General features: G+C 35.3%; 1 protein-coding gene across 9 annotated transcripts; it reads right to left on the bottom strand.

Moving 5' to 3' along the window:
* Window positions 1-1,994: 1,994 nt before the first annotated feature.
* SPC25 (SPC25 component of NDC80 kinetochore complex) lies at window positions 1,995-18,146 on the bottom strand. Of its 9 annotated transcripts, none has more exons than XR_004350615.1 (9): window positions 18,049-18,139; window positions 16,802-16,954; window positions 16,643-16,708; window positions 12,208-12,354; window positions 10,836-10,940; window positions 7,515-7,613; window positions 5,699-5,748; window positions 3,626-3,793; window positions 2,004-2,572 (listed from the first exon to the last, which is right to left on the bottom strand). XR_004350615.1 is itself a non-coding variant. In XM_032636508.1 (9 exons), the coding sequence occupies exons 2-9, from the start codon at window positions 16,938-16,940 to the stop codon at window positions 2,551-2,553; spliced, it is 696 nt and encodes a 231-aa protein (XP_032492399.1). In that variant the 5' UTR covers window positions 16,941-16,954; window positions 18,049-18,139; the 3' UTR covers window positions 2,004-2,550. The 9 variants fall into 9 exon arrangements, 6 of the variants coding, with proteins under 6 accessions (XP_032492402.1, XP_032492404.1, XP_032492399.1 ...); XM_032636508.1 differs by having other exon boundaries at window positions 3,626-3,693; XM_032636510.1 differs by having other exon boundaries at window positions 3,626-3,693; window positions 17,997-18,111.
* Between the last annotated feature and the right edge of the window lie 363 nt (window positions 18,147-18,509).

The raw sequence follows: 18,509 nt of genomic DNA, 5'->3' as shown, positions 1-18,509 counted from the left end.
TCCTTAGATTTAGGTAAAAATTAAGTGCATATTGGTAAGAATAATGATGTGCCCAAGTCTTCCACAGAGACTAAAATAATTTTTAATATGAATACTTTTAAACTTTTAACTGGGCTTTCTTAATTATACTCCACTAGGCAGTTTTCATATGTCAGGAAGTTTTTAGCAACATTAACAACCTGAAATATAGGCAGTAGAGGGAAGTCTGAGCCAGATTTTCACTAAAAATATCAAAAGCATTACTCTGTCTTCTTTCAGGTAGAGTAAAAGCTTACTAACCATTATCCTGTCAACCAGAAAGATTAATTTTTTTTTGCATTTTCAATTACTCATAATAATATTCACAATGAATATTATGATCCATTTGGATCCATCAAAAAGTAATACAATATTTAGTTTGGGTTAAATTTTATTGTACAGTATCTTCAGGCTTTATCTGATTAGTAATTGGAACATAATGTAACTTTGTTCCAGCTTCCAAGAAAAAGTCTCCCCTCCGCAAAGTCTTGATGGCCTTGGGGGTAATCAGCCTAATTTGGAGAATCAAAATAACAACACATCCCATTGCCTGTGGCAATGTTAGTAGGAAAAATGTCTAACTCAGGGAAGATGGGCCTGGGGGCAGGGGATCAGGAGAAGGTGGGATTTTGAAGGGCGAACAGAAGTTACCATACAGAGTGGCTGGGGCACTATCACTCTGTCCCTTCAATACTAAAAAGACAATGAGCCCTTTTCCTCAGAGAGCCCTTAGTCTCTCTTCTGAAAGGGAAACAGACCAGTAAACACAATACACTGTGATAAATGCTATAATAGGAGTATATCAAGAAGGTTATGAGAACATTTAGGAGGGGCATTAATTAGGATCAAGGAAGTCAGGGAAAGTACAAACTGAGCAGGAGTCAGGCAAGTGGGAAGGGTGAGGTGGATGCTGCGGGCAGATAAGAAAGTACTGCACGTAACCCCTGGAAAATACACACGTAAAAAATTGATTACATATGAGGCCACAAAGTAAGACTCTAGAAACTGTGTGACCACAAGGTAAGTTAGAAATCATTAAGAAAAGGTTACGTGAAAAAACCCTGTGTGTTTGGAGAACACATATATATGTGTCCCTGCACACATACAAATGCACATGTGCACACACGCACACACTTCTGAATAACACATGGACAAAGAACAAATCTTAATGGAAAATTTTAAATGTTAGAAATAAAAAATAAGAAAGTTACTACGTATTAAAACCTGTAGTTTCAGGAAAGCAGCTTAAAAAAAGTACTATAAGAAAAAGGAGAAAGGCTAAAATTAATGAATTAAGCATCCTAATTATGAATTTATGAAAACATCAGAAACAACCTAAAGCAAATAAAAGAAATGAAAAAGATCAGAAATTAATGAAATATAAAACAAAATAAGGGGTTGAACAAAGCTATCCATTGGTTCTTTGAAAGGATTAATCAACTGAGCAAACCTCTAGCAAAATTAAGAAAGGCATAAATAAATATTACTTCTAAGGAAAAAGTAGACATACTACAGATGCAGTAGATATCAAAAACTAAAATTATATATTATCAACAACTTTATACCAATTAATTTGCAAAAAATGTCAGCAAAAGAGATAAACTTCTCAAAAACGTATGCCTTATCAAAACTCAGGAAGAAATAGAATAACTGAATAATTCAGTAACTATTAAAAAAATTTAACGAGCATTCTAAAAACATCTTCCTACAAAGAAAACACAGGCCCACATAGTTTTATATGTGAGTTCAAAAACAGGAAGTCTTATTCAAACTTTTTGAGGAAACAGAAAAAAAGGAACACATCTCAACTATTTTCAAGGGTCTAGGACCTAGGATAACTGTGACTCCAACATCCCATGAAGTTTATACAAAGGAAAATTAAAAGCCAATCTAATTCATGGCTATAGATGTAAAAATTTAAAACAAAAGTTTCACAAACTGAATCCAATGTTATTAAAAACAAAACTAAAAGGATTGCACACCATGACTAAGTTGGATTTATTCTAGGAAGGCAAGTTTAATTCAACTTCTTTTTTAAGCCTATTAATATAAATCTCCTCATTAGCAGATACAAGATGAAAATCTATAAAGATACAGAAAAACATGATAAAATCCAACAAACATTCATGATAATTACTTTTAGTTAACTGAAAATAGACGAAAACTTTCTTGGCCTGGTCAACAAAAAAGAAAACAGCAAGTTTGGGAAACTACACATAGTGCAGTCTGGCCTGATAGAAAATTGATGCTCAGAAGATTAAATGACTTGCCTAACATCATGTATCAATTTTAATAGTAGAGCAAAGACTGGACCACATCTTAATCCTCAAATCTTTCTACATTACCAGTGTTGGGGCCGGAAAGCAGAATTTTTCACACAAAAAAAGAGTATTCAAGATTTACCATTATACAGATCACATTTATTTGATCTCAAATATTGCCACTTTCTGAATTTTTGTAAAAATCTATCCAACTGAGTAAAATAACTTCATCCTTGAAGTTTTTCCCTTTGTTGGACCTTAGCTTCAGGAGCTACTTCCAGCTTGCTTGGTTGCTAAGGGAAAATGATAACATGTGTCTAAACTCCAAACATTCTTCACATATTTCACCATACATTGTTCACACTTCACACTACAGTATGTTTAACAATACCAAGAAAGGAGCTGATTTAAACAGCTCATATACTCTCCAGTTTACTTACTTAACTGACAGACTCTCTTTCTACTTAGATGAAACCCTTGTCTTTATTCAGAAAGAGTCTTATTCTCAATTAGCTTTGTCATTTAGTCAAGAATTGCCTGCAGAAATATCTTTACCTTCTAAGAATTTCTGGACATCTCAGCAACATGCCTGTAGGTATTACTGAACAAGTCAGCTCCTTTTCAAAGATGTAATTTTAATTTCCCATTAAATAATCCTATATTGAGTCTAGAAATGTGTTCGACATTAACAAATACTTACTAAGCTTCTACTATGTGTTAGATACTATGCTAGGGTGATACTAGGCACTTCACTGTCACGGTACACAAATTAAAATATAACTAATTGTCTCTGTACAAGAATCCTCTGAAGTGGAAGAGAAGCAACACATTCTAATCCTCATTAGCTGGGAAATCAAAACTTTAAATCCACTAGCAGTACATTTTAGCAGATTTTGTGCTGATTCTGTTTTTTTAACTTAATTAGTGATTGAGTTTAATTTTAGAGGGCTTGTTGTTCCATTTTATTACAAAATGTGGAATACGTTAGTCCACCCGATTTGGATTCTAGTTCAGTTTTACTACTTGTGTGCATTTGTTTCCCATTTAAGAAAATCTCTTATCTATGTATCTTGTGCTTTATTTCCGTACCAGGAAGACTGTAAATGCTTAAAAGTATTATTTCTTATTTACAACATAGCATCCTAAATAAAATGGATAGAGCAAATTTAATGGAATAGCTTGGTTTACCTTTCACATGTATTCAAAGCGCAATTTTCATAATGTATCAAACTTTAAAATTTAAGCTAATATACTAATAATGTTGACTGCAGAATATTCCTAGGTTGGCACAGAGCAAACCTCAAAAATTAGGGCATTTATACTTGATTGAACAGATAAAGACTTACGCATAAGTCAACAGTCCTCCATCCACCATTTCCATAAAGACCTGGGTTGGTAACTGCAGTCTGAATACCTAGAGATGGTTCTCAATGAGTCACTTGGGTTCTGAAGGCCAGGTACTAAGGATCCAGACAAAACATATTCCCCCTTTTTTTTTCTTAATCATTATACTTCTATAGAAACAAAAGAGCAAAATTATATTATAAAAATTCAAATTTGTAAAAAGAACAAAAAACAAAAAAAAATTCAAATTTGTATAGAATCTTTGTTAAGAACTCTGTCTTCACATACTTCCTCTGCAATATAGCATAGAAAGGCATAAGGTAGAGTCTAGGTGAAGTTCATGGGTTAGGTGCCAGACTGCCGCCTGGGTTTGAATCCCAACTCTAACACTTCCCAGCTATCTGACTTGAAGTTACTTACACTCTCTGTGCTTTGGATTCCTTATCTGTAGAACTAGGTTATGGATAGTACCTACCTCACAGGTTGTTGAGGGAATATAAATGAGGTGACATCTGTAAAGGGCTTAGAACAGTGCTGGGCACATAAGAAGAGTTAAGAAAGTACTAACTATTATTCTAAGGTGGCCTGCCCTAACGAATTCCCAATTCCAATTTTAGAATGAATCAACTTTCCAGGTGAGAAAAAAAATTGATATAAATTTCTATGGCTTAAGGCCCTTTGTTTGGTATGAGAGTGAACTTTATTCATACGTCTGACCTTGGATCCCAGCTGCAAAGCTGGTTCCTATGCTATCCTTTTGTGACTTTCCTGCTATGTGGCCTCATTCAGAGGTCTTGTCCTACCTCCACACCCCAGTTAGAAGAAGTGAAGAATGGTGGTCCTTGAGGAGAAATGGACCGAAGTGCGGAGCTACCCATTTAGTCTCTCATCCCCCATCTTCATTTCTCTAACTTGCAGGTGAAGAGGATCTTTCAGAATCAATGCCTCGTGCCTTCTCGCTGTATGGTTCAAAACATTGTATCAAGAATTTTTGGTATGAGACATGGTTTTCCTCTAGTTTCAATGAATGAAAACCTTTTCTTAAGTTCTGTTTGTTCCTTGAGAATATATTTCAAGCAGTAAATATGTACTCACTATAGTAGTCATCTGCTATTTTTTTCTGTTAAACATGTAGTGTCTATTTCCATTTAGAGAACTACAACATCCCTACTCTTAGCTCAGTTTTCGAGGTTAATCTACCTCCAGACCTGGGTTTCCTAGGCATGAGAGGCCACTGAGGGAGAGTGCTCTGAAACTCCCTCCAACCCTAACTAGACAACTGGTCTAAACTTTTCCCAGACTGTAAGAAGACAGCAGTAGCTGAAAGCACGAAGGCCACTGCTCCATGGCTTTTAGGTATGCCCAAGATATCCTGAGAGGTGTAGTACGTGCCTTCCACTAAAGCCAGCAGACCTAAATACAACCAAATTTATAAAGAAAGAATGGTGACAAAAATGAAATCTTAGAAATTGATTGAGTTCTAGTTCGTATTGAATAGACTCCAAAGATGGCAAATTTGTATCCAGACCACAACTAACCAGTACAAATATTATAAGATGAAAATTGGTTATAAATTTTCTATATTTCGATTTTCAAAATTAGATTCTTTTCTAAAAGACATTTTAGAATACTGCCAATCTTCTTCTGATGTAAAGATTTGTCCTTTATTTTAACTGTAGATCCCACTTGGTTTAAGATAAAAATATTCTTTCCTTTATGATATTAGGATAATAATATTTATTTTGTTAAGTACATTTTAAAAATTGCAAACCTTAGGTTGGGCCCACACCCCCTCATTTTTTATTATTACTGGTCCATGACCTCCAAAAGCTTGACTTTATAAATCTTCTTTCCTAAGATTTTAATTTAAATAATTTACAGAAATAGCACACAGAAATGTTACAAAAATACAAACGGATTATAGACAAACAACAAATAATGAGACCTTTTTTAAAAAGAGAAACACAATAGGATAACGGTTTTTATATACTATTTATACATTAATTATAAACAATAGCAGTAAAAGCTTTCCGAACATTGGCAAGAAAAGCCGAGAAATTGTTGGACTTCCTTACATTTTCTTGAAATTCTGCTAGGCACTCAAGATGAGGAGCACTATCTGACACTAGAATGGGGGGAAAAAAAGGAAATTTGAATGAGTTTTTTAATAGAAGAGAAATATTTCTAACTTAGATGCTCTCATCTGATTCAAGCCATTTCAATTCCATTTTATTGAAATGCTTTCAGCATAGAATGATAGATACACTTACCTGATTTTCGTATCCTGTCTTTTAGACCTTTCCTTTGTTTAATCTCTAAATATTCAAATGTTAAGTACTATATATAATCTTGCTTTAAATTTAAACAGAAGGTAATCAAGGGATTGAAGAGCTTAGAGATACAGAACAGCATGCCATTTCCCATACATTTTGTTTTAACTATTTAAAATATTTTAACAATATTTTTTTGAACTGTTGTCAGTTTTCTCTGCAAAATTTGGCCTCAATTCGAATTTCTGGTCACTGGATCAAAAAAAGAACAACTTTCAATGGCAACCCTTAATAACTTACAGCTGTAGAAAGAAATACCTGAAGTTTTACAAGTGAAATGGGGGTCATTAGAAAATGTGGTTGCTATTCCCAAAGTGGTATTTATATGGCCTAGTAATCAAATGAGACTCAAAAGACAAAGAACAATATGACCCTCGAATGCAGTTGCACCAGCTGGTACACACTGGGAGCAAGTCTCCAGTAAAAGTGGTCAAAGGAAAGGAATGATCCAACTTTCTCTACCGTCAATCTTGACCTTTGTCCAAGGAGAAGAAATTCAACCATATCAGATTTCCAGCTCTTTGGTAGAGACTGCTTAGGAAACAATGCCCACGACCAAAGCAGAGAAAGAATAGCAAAGAGTGCTTGGTTCAAAATTGATACTGTAGATTCTATTTTAATACATTATCAAATACTGTGACACTACCTAGCAATAGAGGCTATCCAAGTTGGTGAAAACTGAGAAGCTAGGTAGGAGGTTTGGGGGTTTGCTTTGCTTTTTAAAATTTAGCACCCATTATCAGATTAGAAGATATTTACCTATAGAGTAAAAAAATCAAACACTTGTACCTGAAATAGATTCCTAAAATATAAATTTCATTAGAATAGGAATTGAGTCACTAGAGCACATCAGGGAGCCAACTCAGCAGTTTACCTGAGCGTCTGTCTGCTATAAACGCTTTAGGATGAGAACACAGGTATAAAGAGCTAAGAACCATTTTTCTGAATTCCAATAAGTTAAGGACTACTTTAAAGGGGGCCTTAGAATAATCAAAAGAGATAAATATATTTCCATTCTCTTCTTGTTCACACTATTGCCAAACATATATATTTCCCATGCATCAAAGCCCCTCTGGCCTGCTGCAGAATCAGTAACTAAGCTAAATTATCAACGTTCGCGATTTTCAGGATAGGATAACTTGGGGGGAGCGGGGGTGTTAAATGATCACATTCTGACTTTACATTCAATTTTAAAACCACCTACTTAGATAACTTACAATATCCACATTTAGGCAGTCATTAGCTTTAGCTTTGTTTTAAATTCTCTAAGAGGACAATTCATACTTGCATATGAAATGCAGTGATCTTTGGTCTTTTAAGTCTTTTAGCCACTGTGGCACTGTGTCATCCTGAAGAAAAGTTACTTATTAAGGCTCCTGGATAATATCTATAAAAAAACTATATTCATTGCCTTTAGAAGACAATATCCCAAGAAGCAAGACTGGAAAAAAAGCAACAGCTTGTGGGAATATTACTTGCCTTCACATTACTTTATATTCTAAGTCAAATAACATTCTGGGATGCCAATCTTAAGTACCAGTTAAGAGACAGGAGTACATACCTTCATAGTCCCTCGCTTCATTTAGGCTCAGGGAAAACATAAACGGGCTCTCAGGATGCTTAGGGTCAATATTAGTGAATATAAACTGCAACTTATCACCTGAAAAAAGGGATTAAATTATTTAGTATGAGAATTATTTTATTGTGCCAAAGCTCTCAATGGAGATGAGCTTTCTTACCTCCATCTCTGATCGATATCTACATAGCTAAGTACATCTATTCACTTAACCAATGTTTCCAAACATACAAGTTACAAACTAGCTTTGAAATGCACTGTAGTTTAAATATGACCAAAAGCACAAGCAACAACAACAACAAAAATAGATAAATTGGACTTTATCAAAATTAAAAAATTGAAAACTTTGCCCTTAAAAGGACACTATCAAGAGAGTGAAAATACAACCCACGGAATGGGAGAAAATATCTGCAAATCATAGATCTGATATGGGTTTAATATACAAGATATATGAAAAGAACGCCTACAACTGAACAACAAAAAGAAAAACCCAGTTCAAAAATGGACAAAGGGACTTGAATAGGTATTTCTCCATAGAATAAATACAAATGGCCAATAAGCACATGAAAAGATACTCCTTACCACTAATCACTGAGAAAATATAAACCAAAACTACAATGAGATACCATTTCACATCTACTAGGATGACTATAATAAAATAAATAAATAACAATGTGGGCAAAGATGTGGAGAAATTGGAGCCCTTGTACGTTGCTGGTGGGAATGTAAAATGGTGCAGGTGCTGTAGAAAAGACTTTGGCAGTTCCTCAAAAAATTTAAACAAAGAATTACATGACCCAGCAATTCCATTCTGCGGTATATACTCAAAAGAACTGAGAATAGAGACTCAAACAGATAACTGCATGTAATGTTCACAGCAGCATTACTCACAGCAGCCAAAAGATGAGAGTAATCTGGCGTCCACCAACAGATGAACACATAAGCAAAACATGGCGTATACATACACGATATCATTCACCCATAAAAAGGAATGATGTTTTGGTACTTGCTACAACATAGATGAACCTTGAAAACATTATGCTTAGTGAAATAAGCCAGACACAGAAGGACAAATATTATATGATTCCACTTATATGAAATACCTAGAATAGGCAAATTTGTAGACAGAAAGTAAATTAGACATTATTAGGGGCTGAGGGGAGAGAGGAATGGGAATTATTTAATGGGTACAGAGTTTCTGTTTGTGATGATGAAAAATTCTGGAAACAGATGGTGGTAATGATTGCACAACACTGTGAATGTAATTAATGCCACTGAATTTTACAATAAAATAAGAGTTAAAATGGCAAATTCTGTTATATATATTTAACCGCAATAAAAAGTTTTTATTGTCATTTAATAATTTGACAAATTTAATTTGACTTTTTCTACACAGTTATCTGGACTTAAAGCCTATTTTTCAAAAGACCTCCAAATGCTTACTAAGGAGTAAATACTCAGTAGAAATTCAAAATGGCAGCCACAAAGTAGAAATTCACATGCATTTCAGTTTTACTCTACAGCATAAAAAATGCTTTTAATTATAAAAAGAAATCTTCAGAAACACTGAAAATTTGTCTTGCATTTAAATTCAAAGTGAAGTAATTATGTCAGTATACCAGATTTTTTTAACTGTTAACAGTAATGGGAGGTATGCATGCCAAAGAAAAGATTTCATAAGATATTCAGTTAGGCAAAATGAAGAGTTTAATTTGTGTTGTCTCTTCTTTAAAACATTATTTCCTGATTTTGAGGACTATGAGAAACTTCTACTTTAAATATAAAAATAATTTTAAAGCTTTAAAACTGGTTTTGAAACAAAACACAAAAAAGCACCTCAGGATAACAGTGAATATAAACTTAGAGACCAATGGATCAAAAGTTCAGAGCTGGACCTTATGTTCTCCTCTAAGCAAAGGTTAATATTTTGTATTAAAAACTCATTCTGACAGGAAGAAAAACAAAAACCAAGGCAAATAGATATATGAATAAAGGGCCCAATCAATCTCAGAAAGAAGTGTAATTAGTAAACAATGGGAAAAAATGGTCACATTTTCATTAATAATTAAAGAAATGCATTTAAAAAAATAGTTTCTATTATATCTAGTCAACTGCTAAAAACCAAAATAAAACCAAAAACTTTAAAAAAACTACAATTCTGGCACAAATACAATGCAATGGGTACTCTTTACATTGTAGACAGATTGCACAGAAGAGTTAACATAGCAGGCCTGAGACTGCTATCCCCAGAAAAGGCCTGCTTGCAAGGCTGGTCCTTGCCTGATGTGTCAGAGATCCCCAAGACCACCACAGGTTTGAAAATTCACTAGGAGGACTCATAGGACTCATCGTATGGTTATACTCAGTGCTATGATTACAGTGAAACGATACAGCAAAATCAGCAACAGGAAAAGATACCTGGGGTGAAGTCCACGGAAAACCAGGCACAAGCTTCCAGAGTCTCTAATGAGCTTCCCCGGTAGAAAACACTTCACATGTACTGTCACAATTCGATGCTGAAGGGATTAAGTACGTCCTGTGTGACTCCACTGGGTTAGGACTCTTAAAAACTTGTGTCTGAAAAGCTCGTTTTCTCTAGATTTTGCCCCATGTGCCTTTTTTCTTTGGGCTGATTTTGTTTTGTATCCTTTCACCACAAGAAATCTGAGCCCTGCTGAGTCCTGTAAACTTTCCAGTGAATCGCCAAAACTGAATGTAATCTCGGGAACTCCCAACACAATAAATATTTCTGTAAATTGGCACATATTTACATAATGGCCACAAAAATATTCATATGCTTTAACTCAGTAATTCATCTCTGGGAATTCCATGGAAATTGTGTCAAAAAAATGGAGACGTCTACCTATGTTCACTATAGTACTTCTAAAACTGGAAAATGTAAAATCCAAATGTTAACTTAGAGTAATACGGGTTAAACAATAGATATGATTGAATAAGTTATGCTACACTTATGGAACGAATTATTACACCACCATTTAAAAATTACCATTATGAAGGCTATAGCAATTAGAGAAATACTAATCATACAATGCTAGTAAGGACAAGGAACAAAACTTATTTGCATGTTGCCAACCATGCCTAAAATACATTTATTAAAATACTGGATGATAAACAACCAAGGATCAGTAATTACATTAGGGTGATAAAAATTTTGTAATTTTTTCCTACTATCTAAAAAGTTAATAATGTGGCCATTATTTTACTTGAAAATATTTTTTAAATTCTTTTCTACTTAAGACAGACTTTTCTAATATCCTATGTTTTAGTTACATTTAATATACTTACCATAAATTTTTCGAATTTCTAGTCCAAGTCGATCTGTATACAGGTCTGCAGATTTCTGTAGCCTTTTCAACCTCTCTTCATTAGCTTTGTTAGCAGTGGAAATAGCTATGATTAAAAACACAGACACAGAGTATCGAATATTTTAAATAACATTCAATTAATGTTAATTAGTTAAAACAAACTTAAAAACAACTATAAAAATGATGCCAGGCAAATGAATCAGCTTACATTTACATTTGTTACAGTTTCTATCTCTACCTATTTGCAAAAAGGGGCTTCTGTTCATTCAAGCTGGAAGGAAAAAATGCATGAGAAAATACATACAGGTAGTATGAGGAATAAGTTTTGTTCTATTTTATTATGAAGTAGCATGAATAAATAGGCCAAGGGCTTGCATGACTAGCACAGAAATAGAAAGACTTCTTGTACACTATTTTGCTTTTCCTGGTTAGCCAAAGATATATCAGTTGCTTCACTGGAAAAATATTCTATTCTTTAAACATAACTACTTCTCACAAGAAGTCAGCCTTATTTCACGCTAGTTTAGAATTTTTTTTTAAATTTAGTGCAGTATTCCCTAAGTAATACTTAGCAGATGAGAAAAATAATGTTGACTGGTACACAAACTCTATAAGGAAAAGCAGTCACAAAACAAACTTTGCTATTTTCAAGAGATTTTAGAATTGATTATTTCATTTGTGGGCAAATAAGGCTCCTATCCAAAAGAAGCACCCTTTTTAAAAAATGTGAACGGGGCTTCCCTGGTGGCACAGTGGTTGGGAGTCCGCCTGCCGATGCAGGGGACGTGGGTTCATGCCCCGGTCTGGGAAGATCTCACATGCCGCGGAGCAGCTGGGCCCGTGAGCCATGGCCGCTGAGCCTGCGCATCCGGAGCCTGTGCTCCACAACGGGAGAGGCCACAACAGTGAGAGGCCCGCGTACGGTAAAAAAAAAAAAAAAATGTGAACGTCTTAGACAAAGAGGCTTTGCAGTGTGAAAAGCATGCTTAATAGTTCCTGACAGAGAATGTATGATCAATAAATTTGTTGCATGAATTACACTATGGTTTCTCCCAGGCAAATCTTACTTAGTGAAACTGTCTCCCACTTTGCTTAATTAAACTCCCATATCAATTTCATTATTCTCTGGTTCTATCAGAAATCAAAAGGATGTTTAAGCAAAAGAAGGAAAATGAAACGCACTTAGCAAACTTCACAGACACCTTGCAGAGAGGTGAATGGCTGGCTGTGACCGTGACGTATGTTAGCCACCTGTGGCGGTGAGCTGGGGAGAAGGCAAGATGTCCACACTGTGAACCATCACCACTTTGAAATTTAGGTTGTTTTAAATACATGTACAACTGGAAACTTACTTTCCCTCTTCCTAGCATATTCTTCCTTAAGATCCTGGATATTTGCGGTCAGTGCGTCCAATTCCTGCTTTTTGTCTTTTACTTCAGCAATCAACTTCAACAAATTCTCTTTCTTTTCTTGAATGAGCTTATTCTGCCTGCAGATCTCTGTAAGAAGCATAAAGTATTAGCTAGAATCTATATGCTTTGCTTGTCAACGTGTATCTAAGATAAGAGCAAAGTACTGACTTTCATAAAATTAATAAAGAATGTTTTAATTGTAAGCATTTCCCGATGATTGTAAAAATTGTAAAGGAACAACAAAAATCCATATCTAGTCTTTCCTGTTTGTCTTTGAAAGTAAAAATGGAGAGACAAAAATACTTATTAAAATGAGAATACTAAATTAAACCACGAAATACAAAATCAGAAGTTCATGACCTTTGCAGCTCTCCCCTCCAAATAAATACATGAATAAAACCTACCACCAAAGGCAACCAAACTCTAGAAGATGGCTTTGTAGATGCTTTGAAGAAATAGCTAACTTTAATGTTATATAAATAATTCTGGAATATACCAAAAAGAAGAAACGAGAGAGGAAGAGAGGGAGGTAGGGAGGAAGAACAGACCTACAGCTCAGTTAAAGCAAAAAAAAAATTCGAAAACAAATGTTGGTACACTTAGCAAATTAATATGATAAATATCGTAAGTCAAGAAGTAGATTGTTCCCCAAACAAATTTATTAAATATTTAAATGTAAAATGAAATCTTATGAAACCTAAAAGGCAGTATCTGTGAATATAAAATTAACTATATGGGGAAAGATTGTTTTACTCAAAGGCAAAAAGAAATCAAAGAGAAAGGCAGGCAAGGAGACAAACTCATATTTGATTCAAATAAGCATAAAAACTCTACTATATGCTAGATACTGTGTTCTTATATTTATATAAATTTACTTAACTTTCACAGTAATACAATTACCATGTACATCTTACTCTTTTTTAAAAGAAAAAGAAAATACTATATATAAAATAGATAACCAACAAGGACCTACTGTATAGCACAGGGAACTCTACTCAATATTTTGTAATAACCTATGAGGGAAAAGAATCCGAAAAAGAATAGATACATACATATATATAACTGAATCGCTTTGCTGTACACCCAAAACTAATGCATTGTAAACCAACTATAACTTCAATTAAAAAAAAAAAGAAGGAAAAGACTCAGCAAGACTCAATAACTTGCTCACAGCTTTACTTGCTAGAATGCAATCAACAGTAAGACCTGGATTCAAACTCAGGTCTTAACTTCAAAGGTCATGATTTTGACCACTAAACTATCCTCTCCCAACAAAGGTAATTATTCTTAATCTAAAGAAGACACAAATATAAATTCCTAAGAAAAAGACCAGCAAAGGAATGAACAGAGGAAACACAGAATGCAGATGGTTATCAAATACAAAAGATGATTTAACCTCAGTAATCATAGAAATGCAAATAAAGCAATAACACTAATTTTCATTTATTATAACAATGTTTACAAAAATAATAGCTAGTGTTGAGAATGAAAAATACTAGAGTCCATATAGAAAATATTTTTTTTTTGGAAAATATTGACATTGCAAAATAAGTCTTAAGGATATTCATGTCCTTTGATCCAGTAATTTCATTTTTACAAAGTTCCTCTAAGAAAAGATGTAGCAAGTATTCATATACAAAAAATTATTTTCAGTTATTTATAATGTTGAAAAACTGAAAACATTGTATATGACTAATAAGTAAACTATTAAACACAGTATATCAATAATGTGTAATATATTTTCAAAGAATTCAGTAATGTGGGAAAATCCTGCCATAGTAGATAAAAGAAAAAAAAATGATACAAAGTTATATAGATACCATGAACACAACTATCTTAAAAAAACCTAGATAGCATATGAAAAATAAAAACTATAAAGTCTTCTGTTAAGTGTGGTTCTCAACATTACAGATATTTTTTTATTTTTCTATATTTTCCAAGAATTTGGACATGATCACATTATATCAGGTGTAATTTAAAAATAAACATCTTATCAGAATTACTAGAAAGAAAAATGCTACTTTTTAAGGATAATTAAGTAGAACGGTACTGCAAAAGAGATACAGTTTTAAAGTCAAAAGTTCTCAGTTCCCATCTGGCTTCTCAGTTGTTACCCAAGGACCTTGATCAAATCACAACTTCGGGGCCTCTTTTCCTCATTTGTAAAACGAGAATAATAATGGCTGCCCATTTACTTTCGCTACAGGGTTAGGGTATCCAATGATAATTGAAAAGTTTTAAACTATTAAGTGGTACATAAATACCATATATGTGAGTGTTTTCATTCTAACATTTGAACAATTGTGTGGATTTGTGCCAACACAAATGTAAGGGCCCTCAGTATTGCATGACTATTATTTTATATGTTTATAGTCAGCTCTTTTATTCGCCAGGGCCAATATTTCAAACTTTCACTACTCACCATGGGAACCCGCCCTTATACTTTCCCTTCTATGTGGAAAGGTGAGATGGTACACTGGAAAGAGCACAGACGTTTCAGCTGCAATCCTAGTCCCTCTATCTACAAAATATATGATCTTAGGCAAGTTTCCTAACCTCAGTGAGCCTTTAATTTCTTCATCTGCAAAATAAATCTCCTCTGCCCAACACATAATGTACTTCATCATCTGACCGGCCACTTCTCTGCCACTCCCCATTCACACTGTACTCTAGCCATCCCACAACTCAACAAGCTCTCATGTTTCCACCACATTCCATATGCTCTTCCCTCCTCTAGAATACGGGCACTGACTCTGATGGACTTCCCCAACCCTCTTCTATGTGACCTTCTCCAGGGCAGTGTGACAGACTGTGCACATTCAAATCATGTTTCTGTTGATTACCAGCTGTCTGACCTTGAGCAACTTACTTAACCTCTCTGTGCCTATTTCCTCATCCATAAGGTAGGATTAAAAACAATAAATATACCTCGGAGGGTTGTTGTGAGGATTCAGTGAATCACCATATGTAAAGAGCTCAGTATAGGGCCTGGCACGTGGTGTATAACATAAGGGTTAGCTGTTAAGTATTTTGTAATCCTCACTGGAAAATTCAAGCTCTCCAGATTCTACGTCACTAAATTCCCATCCCATCATTATAGCAACTATTACAATGTATTTTAATTGTAGTTTTCCTACCTATGTCTTCCACTAAATTGTGAGCAGTGTATAGCTTACATCTTACGAATGTAAGTGAGCAGTGTATAGCTTACATCTGGCCTCCTTGGTGCTTGGCAAATAGCAGTTAAATGTTCAACGAATTAATCAAACTTATGTAAATTATATTTCTGTTCAAGTATAAACTGATTTTTTTAAAGAAAAATAATTGATAATGCTTTTAGATTTTAAACTATTTAGAACACATCTTCACACTACAGATAATCATTCAGAGCACACTTTGAGATGAATTGTAGTTTTTGAAAATTTATAGTTTCAAACTTAATTTTCTAATCCCTAGGGATTCTACAAACCAAGAGTGTGTAAAGGACCTAAACTCAATATCACTCTTACAAACACACACACACACGGTTTTCCTTCCTGCTAGTGGTTACAGAGGGAATGAGAAGCAGTAAAAGGACATGGAAGCTTCAGGGCAGCTTAGAAAATAAACATGGGTAGAAGTCTACCATAACAGCCTACCAGGTTTCCAAGATCAAATGCCTTCAGGGTCCAGATAATGAGTAAACTAAGTGCTCAAAGCAAAGCAGAAGAAACAATCAGGGACTGTGGCATATTGACCACATGTGTCCCACATAAAGGCACTCTGATTTAATAGCGTTCAAAACATGGTGCAGCTAAATTTAGTATCTCCAGTGGATTTCGGACTGTGGCTACACGTCTGTGGTCTGTGTGTGAGAACTCAGTAAAAGCTGCCGATCCACTCTGGACAATCTGCAGAGGCGTAGTAAAGAGAAGGCAAGAACAGCAGTAAAAATATGGAAAGAGAAACCGTCAGAGTATTAACCCTACACCCAAAGAGCTGAGGGAACTCCAGATTTTCAAACCCTAGTCTGTGAAACTCATTTTTAAAAATTCAGGCATTTACACATCAGTGTAAATGAATCTCACAAGCATAATGCTGAGTGAACAAAGGGACAGAATACATACAAAATGATGCCATTTATGTAACATTCAAAAACTCAATACTAAATTAAAATATTGACAGATTAGTTCTAGAAGATGAGAGAAGAGGAAGGTATAACATGGGATGTTCCATTTATGAAGCTGCATTATGGGTACACATATGTTCATTATTTTCATATGTGTATACACTGTGTATCTACAAATACATTGTTTTACTTGTATGAGGGATTTCATGAAGATGTTTAATTTAGAAAAAAACCCTCTGTGATCCATTTCTACAGATTGTCACATACGATTTTGATATTCCAGAAACATCTCAACCATTCGTTCTTCTTCCTTTAATTTCACAGACAGCTTTTCTGAAAGAGAAATTGGGAGGTGAAGTTTCAATTCAGCTGAAATTACACTAAAAAACAAACAAAAACAGCATGTTACAAGTTAAACTGAGGTACCTGCAAATGCTTTAATGGAATCCTTGTAGGTATCTCTTAGGCCCACCATCTGACAGGAGGTGTCACTGACAGTGCTTCTGAATTTATTCCAAAATTCATTTATGCTTTTATCGAATAGTGCCAGTTCGTCCTCTACCATTTTGTAAGACAATGCTATAAAACAAATAGGACACATTATATTTTTTAAGTTATTGAAACCATATCAGCCACATATTCCAATCAAGTATATTTTGGCAGTTTGATCTTTGCTAGAAAATGGTTAGCAACTTACTTTTTTTTTTTTCCTATTGAAGTACAGTTGATTTACAGTATTGTGTTAGTTTCAGGTGTACAGCAAAGAGATTCAGTTACATATATGTATATATCTATAATTTTTCAATTCTATTCCAGTATAGTTTATTACAACATATTGAATATAATTCCCTGTGCTATACAGTAAACCTTTGTTGTTTATTTTATATAGGATAATGTGCATCTGTTAATCCCCTACTCTCATAACAACTTACTTTTAACTCTAGATATTCCAGGGCAGATCAAGCCTCCTAGACTTAACTACGGTCAAGGTGCAGCAGGAAATCAGGACACTCTACCTCCCAGGAATTCGTTAGTAGTGTGACCGCACATAACACTTACACACTCTCTGACTTTGGGGAAATGACTCTGCCTCCTTTTTTCACAAGTAAAATTGGTGACTTCTAAGGCCCCTTCCAACTCTGACCTTTCTGATTCCACCCTGGATTGTCAGGTCCCAAATGACAGGGCCCCTATCATAGAATAAGATCGCACACACCTACACTCCCTCTCCCTCCCCCACCCCCAGACCGGGAAAGATACCAGTAAAACGGAGACTGGAGGGGAGTTTAGTGGGCTTAGTCCAGGACTAGTACTTGACCTCGACTCTCTGGGCCTCAGTGTCCTCCTCTGTAAAAGGATGTCCTGTAAGACTCCAGGACCCACCAGTTCTCTATAACGCTAAAACCTTCCCAGTGACGTCAAATCTTTCCAGGAAGGTCACAGACATGTCTTGGCGAAACCCCAAACCCCTCTGCCTCGTCGCTGCCCACCCTGCAAGGCCCAGACGCCCAAACAGCAACAAGACGTGCATTTCAGACTCCGCCCCCGAAAACACGCATTCCGCCTCCAAACCCACTTTCCCCAATCGCGACAGGCGGGTTTCGGAGCCCAGCTCAATTACCACCTTCTCCGGCAGGCCTGAGCCCGACCACCTGCCCCACAAAGACACGAACCGATACCAGCCAACAGCGGGTCTCCAAAACCGGATCCCGCAGCCGCGCCAACTTTCTTAATTCAAACCTATGGCGCCTTCCGCCTCCCGCCTTTGTGCACCCTTTCGCTTTCTGATTGGCTGATAGTATAGGCTCTTCATGAAGGGATTGGTTGAGCTAGCCTTCCGGGATTCTCGCGGGAAAGATGGAGAAAAGGGCATTCTGGGATAGGTAGTTCTTTCTGAGAGCGGCTGGACTCTCCGCTCTCCTTAGGAAAAGTATCAATAGTTCCTGGAGGACTGGCCTGACGGACCATTCATCCATTTCAAATAAAAGTTTATGTAACAGATATAAATATTGGACTTTAATTGTATTCTGTTGCCAAGTATATAGCCTCTTCTTTGATACTACCCGTAGCTTAAATAAAACTAATAAAACTACCATTGCATAATCTGTCTCATGATTTAATAACTCTCCATTGG

Source organism: Phocoena sinus, chromosome 7 (assembly GCF_008692025.1).
Source record: "Phocoena sinus isolate mPhoSin1 chromosome 7, mPhoSin1.pri, whole genome shotgun sequence".
In the NCBI taxonomy this organism is placed as follows: Eukaryota; Metazoa; Chordata; class Mammalia; order Artiodactyla; family Phocoenidae; genus Phocoena; species Phocoena sinus.
This window is presented reverse-complemented; position numbering and strand designations above follow the sequence as displayed.

What these genes read in the sequence shown, in the direction of transcription:
- SPC25 (XM_032636508.1), bottom strand. Translation starts at nt 16,940, where the DNA reads ATGGTAGAGGACGAACTGGCACTATTCGATAAAAGCATAAATGAATTT. An exon ending in GTTTCTGGAATATCAAAATC is followed by an intron (nt 12,355 to 16,642) that starts GTATGTGACAAT and finishes TGCTTCTTACAG; the next exon opens with AGATCTGCAGGCAGAATAAG. An exon ending in TAGCAGAATTTCAAGAAAAT is followed by an intron (nt 3,694 to 5,698) that starts GTAAGGAAGTCC and finishes AACCATCTCTAG; the next exon opens with GTATTCAGACTGCAGTTACC.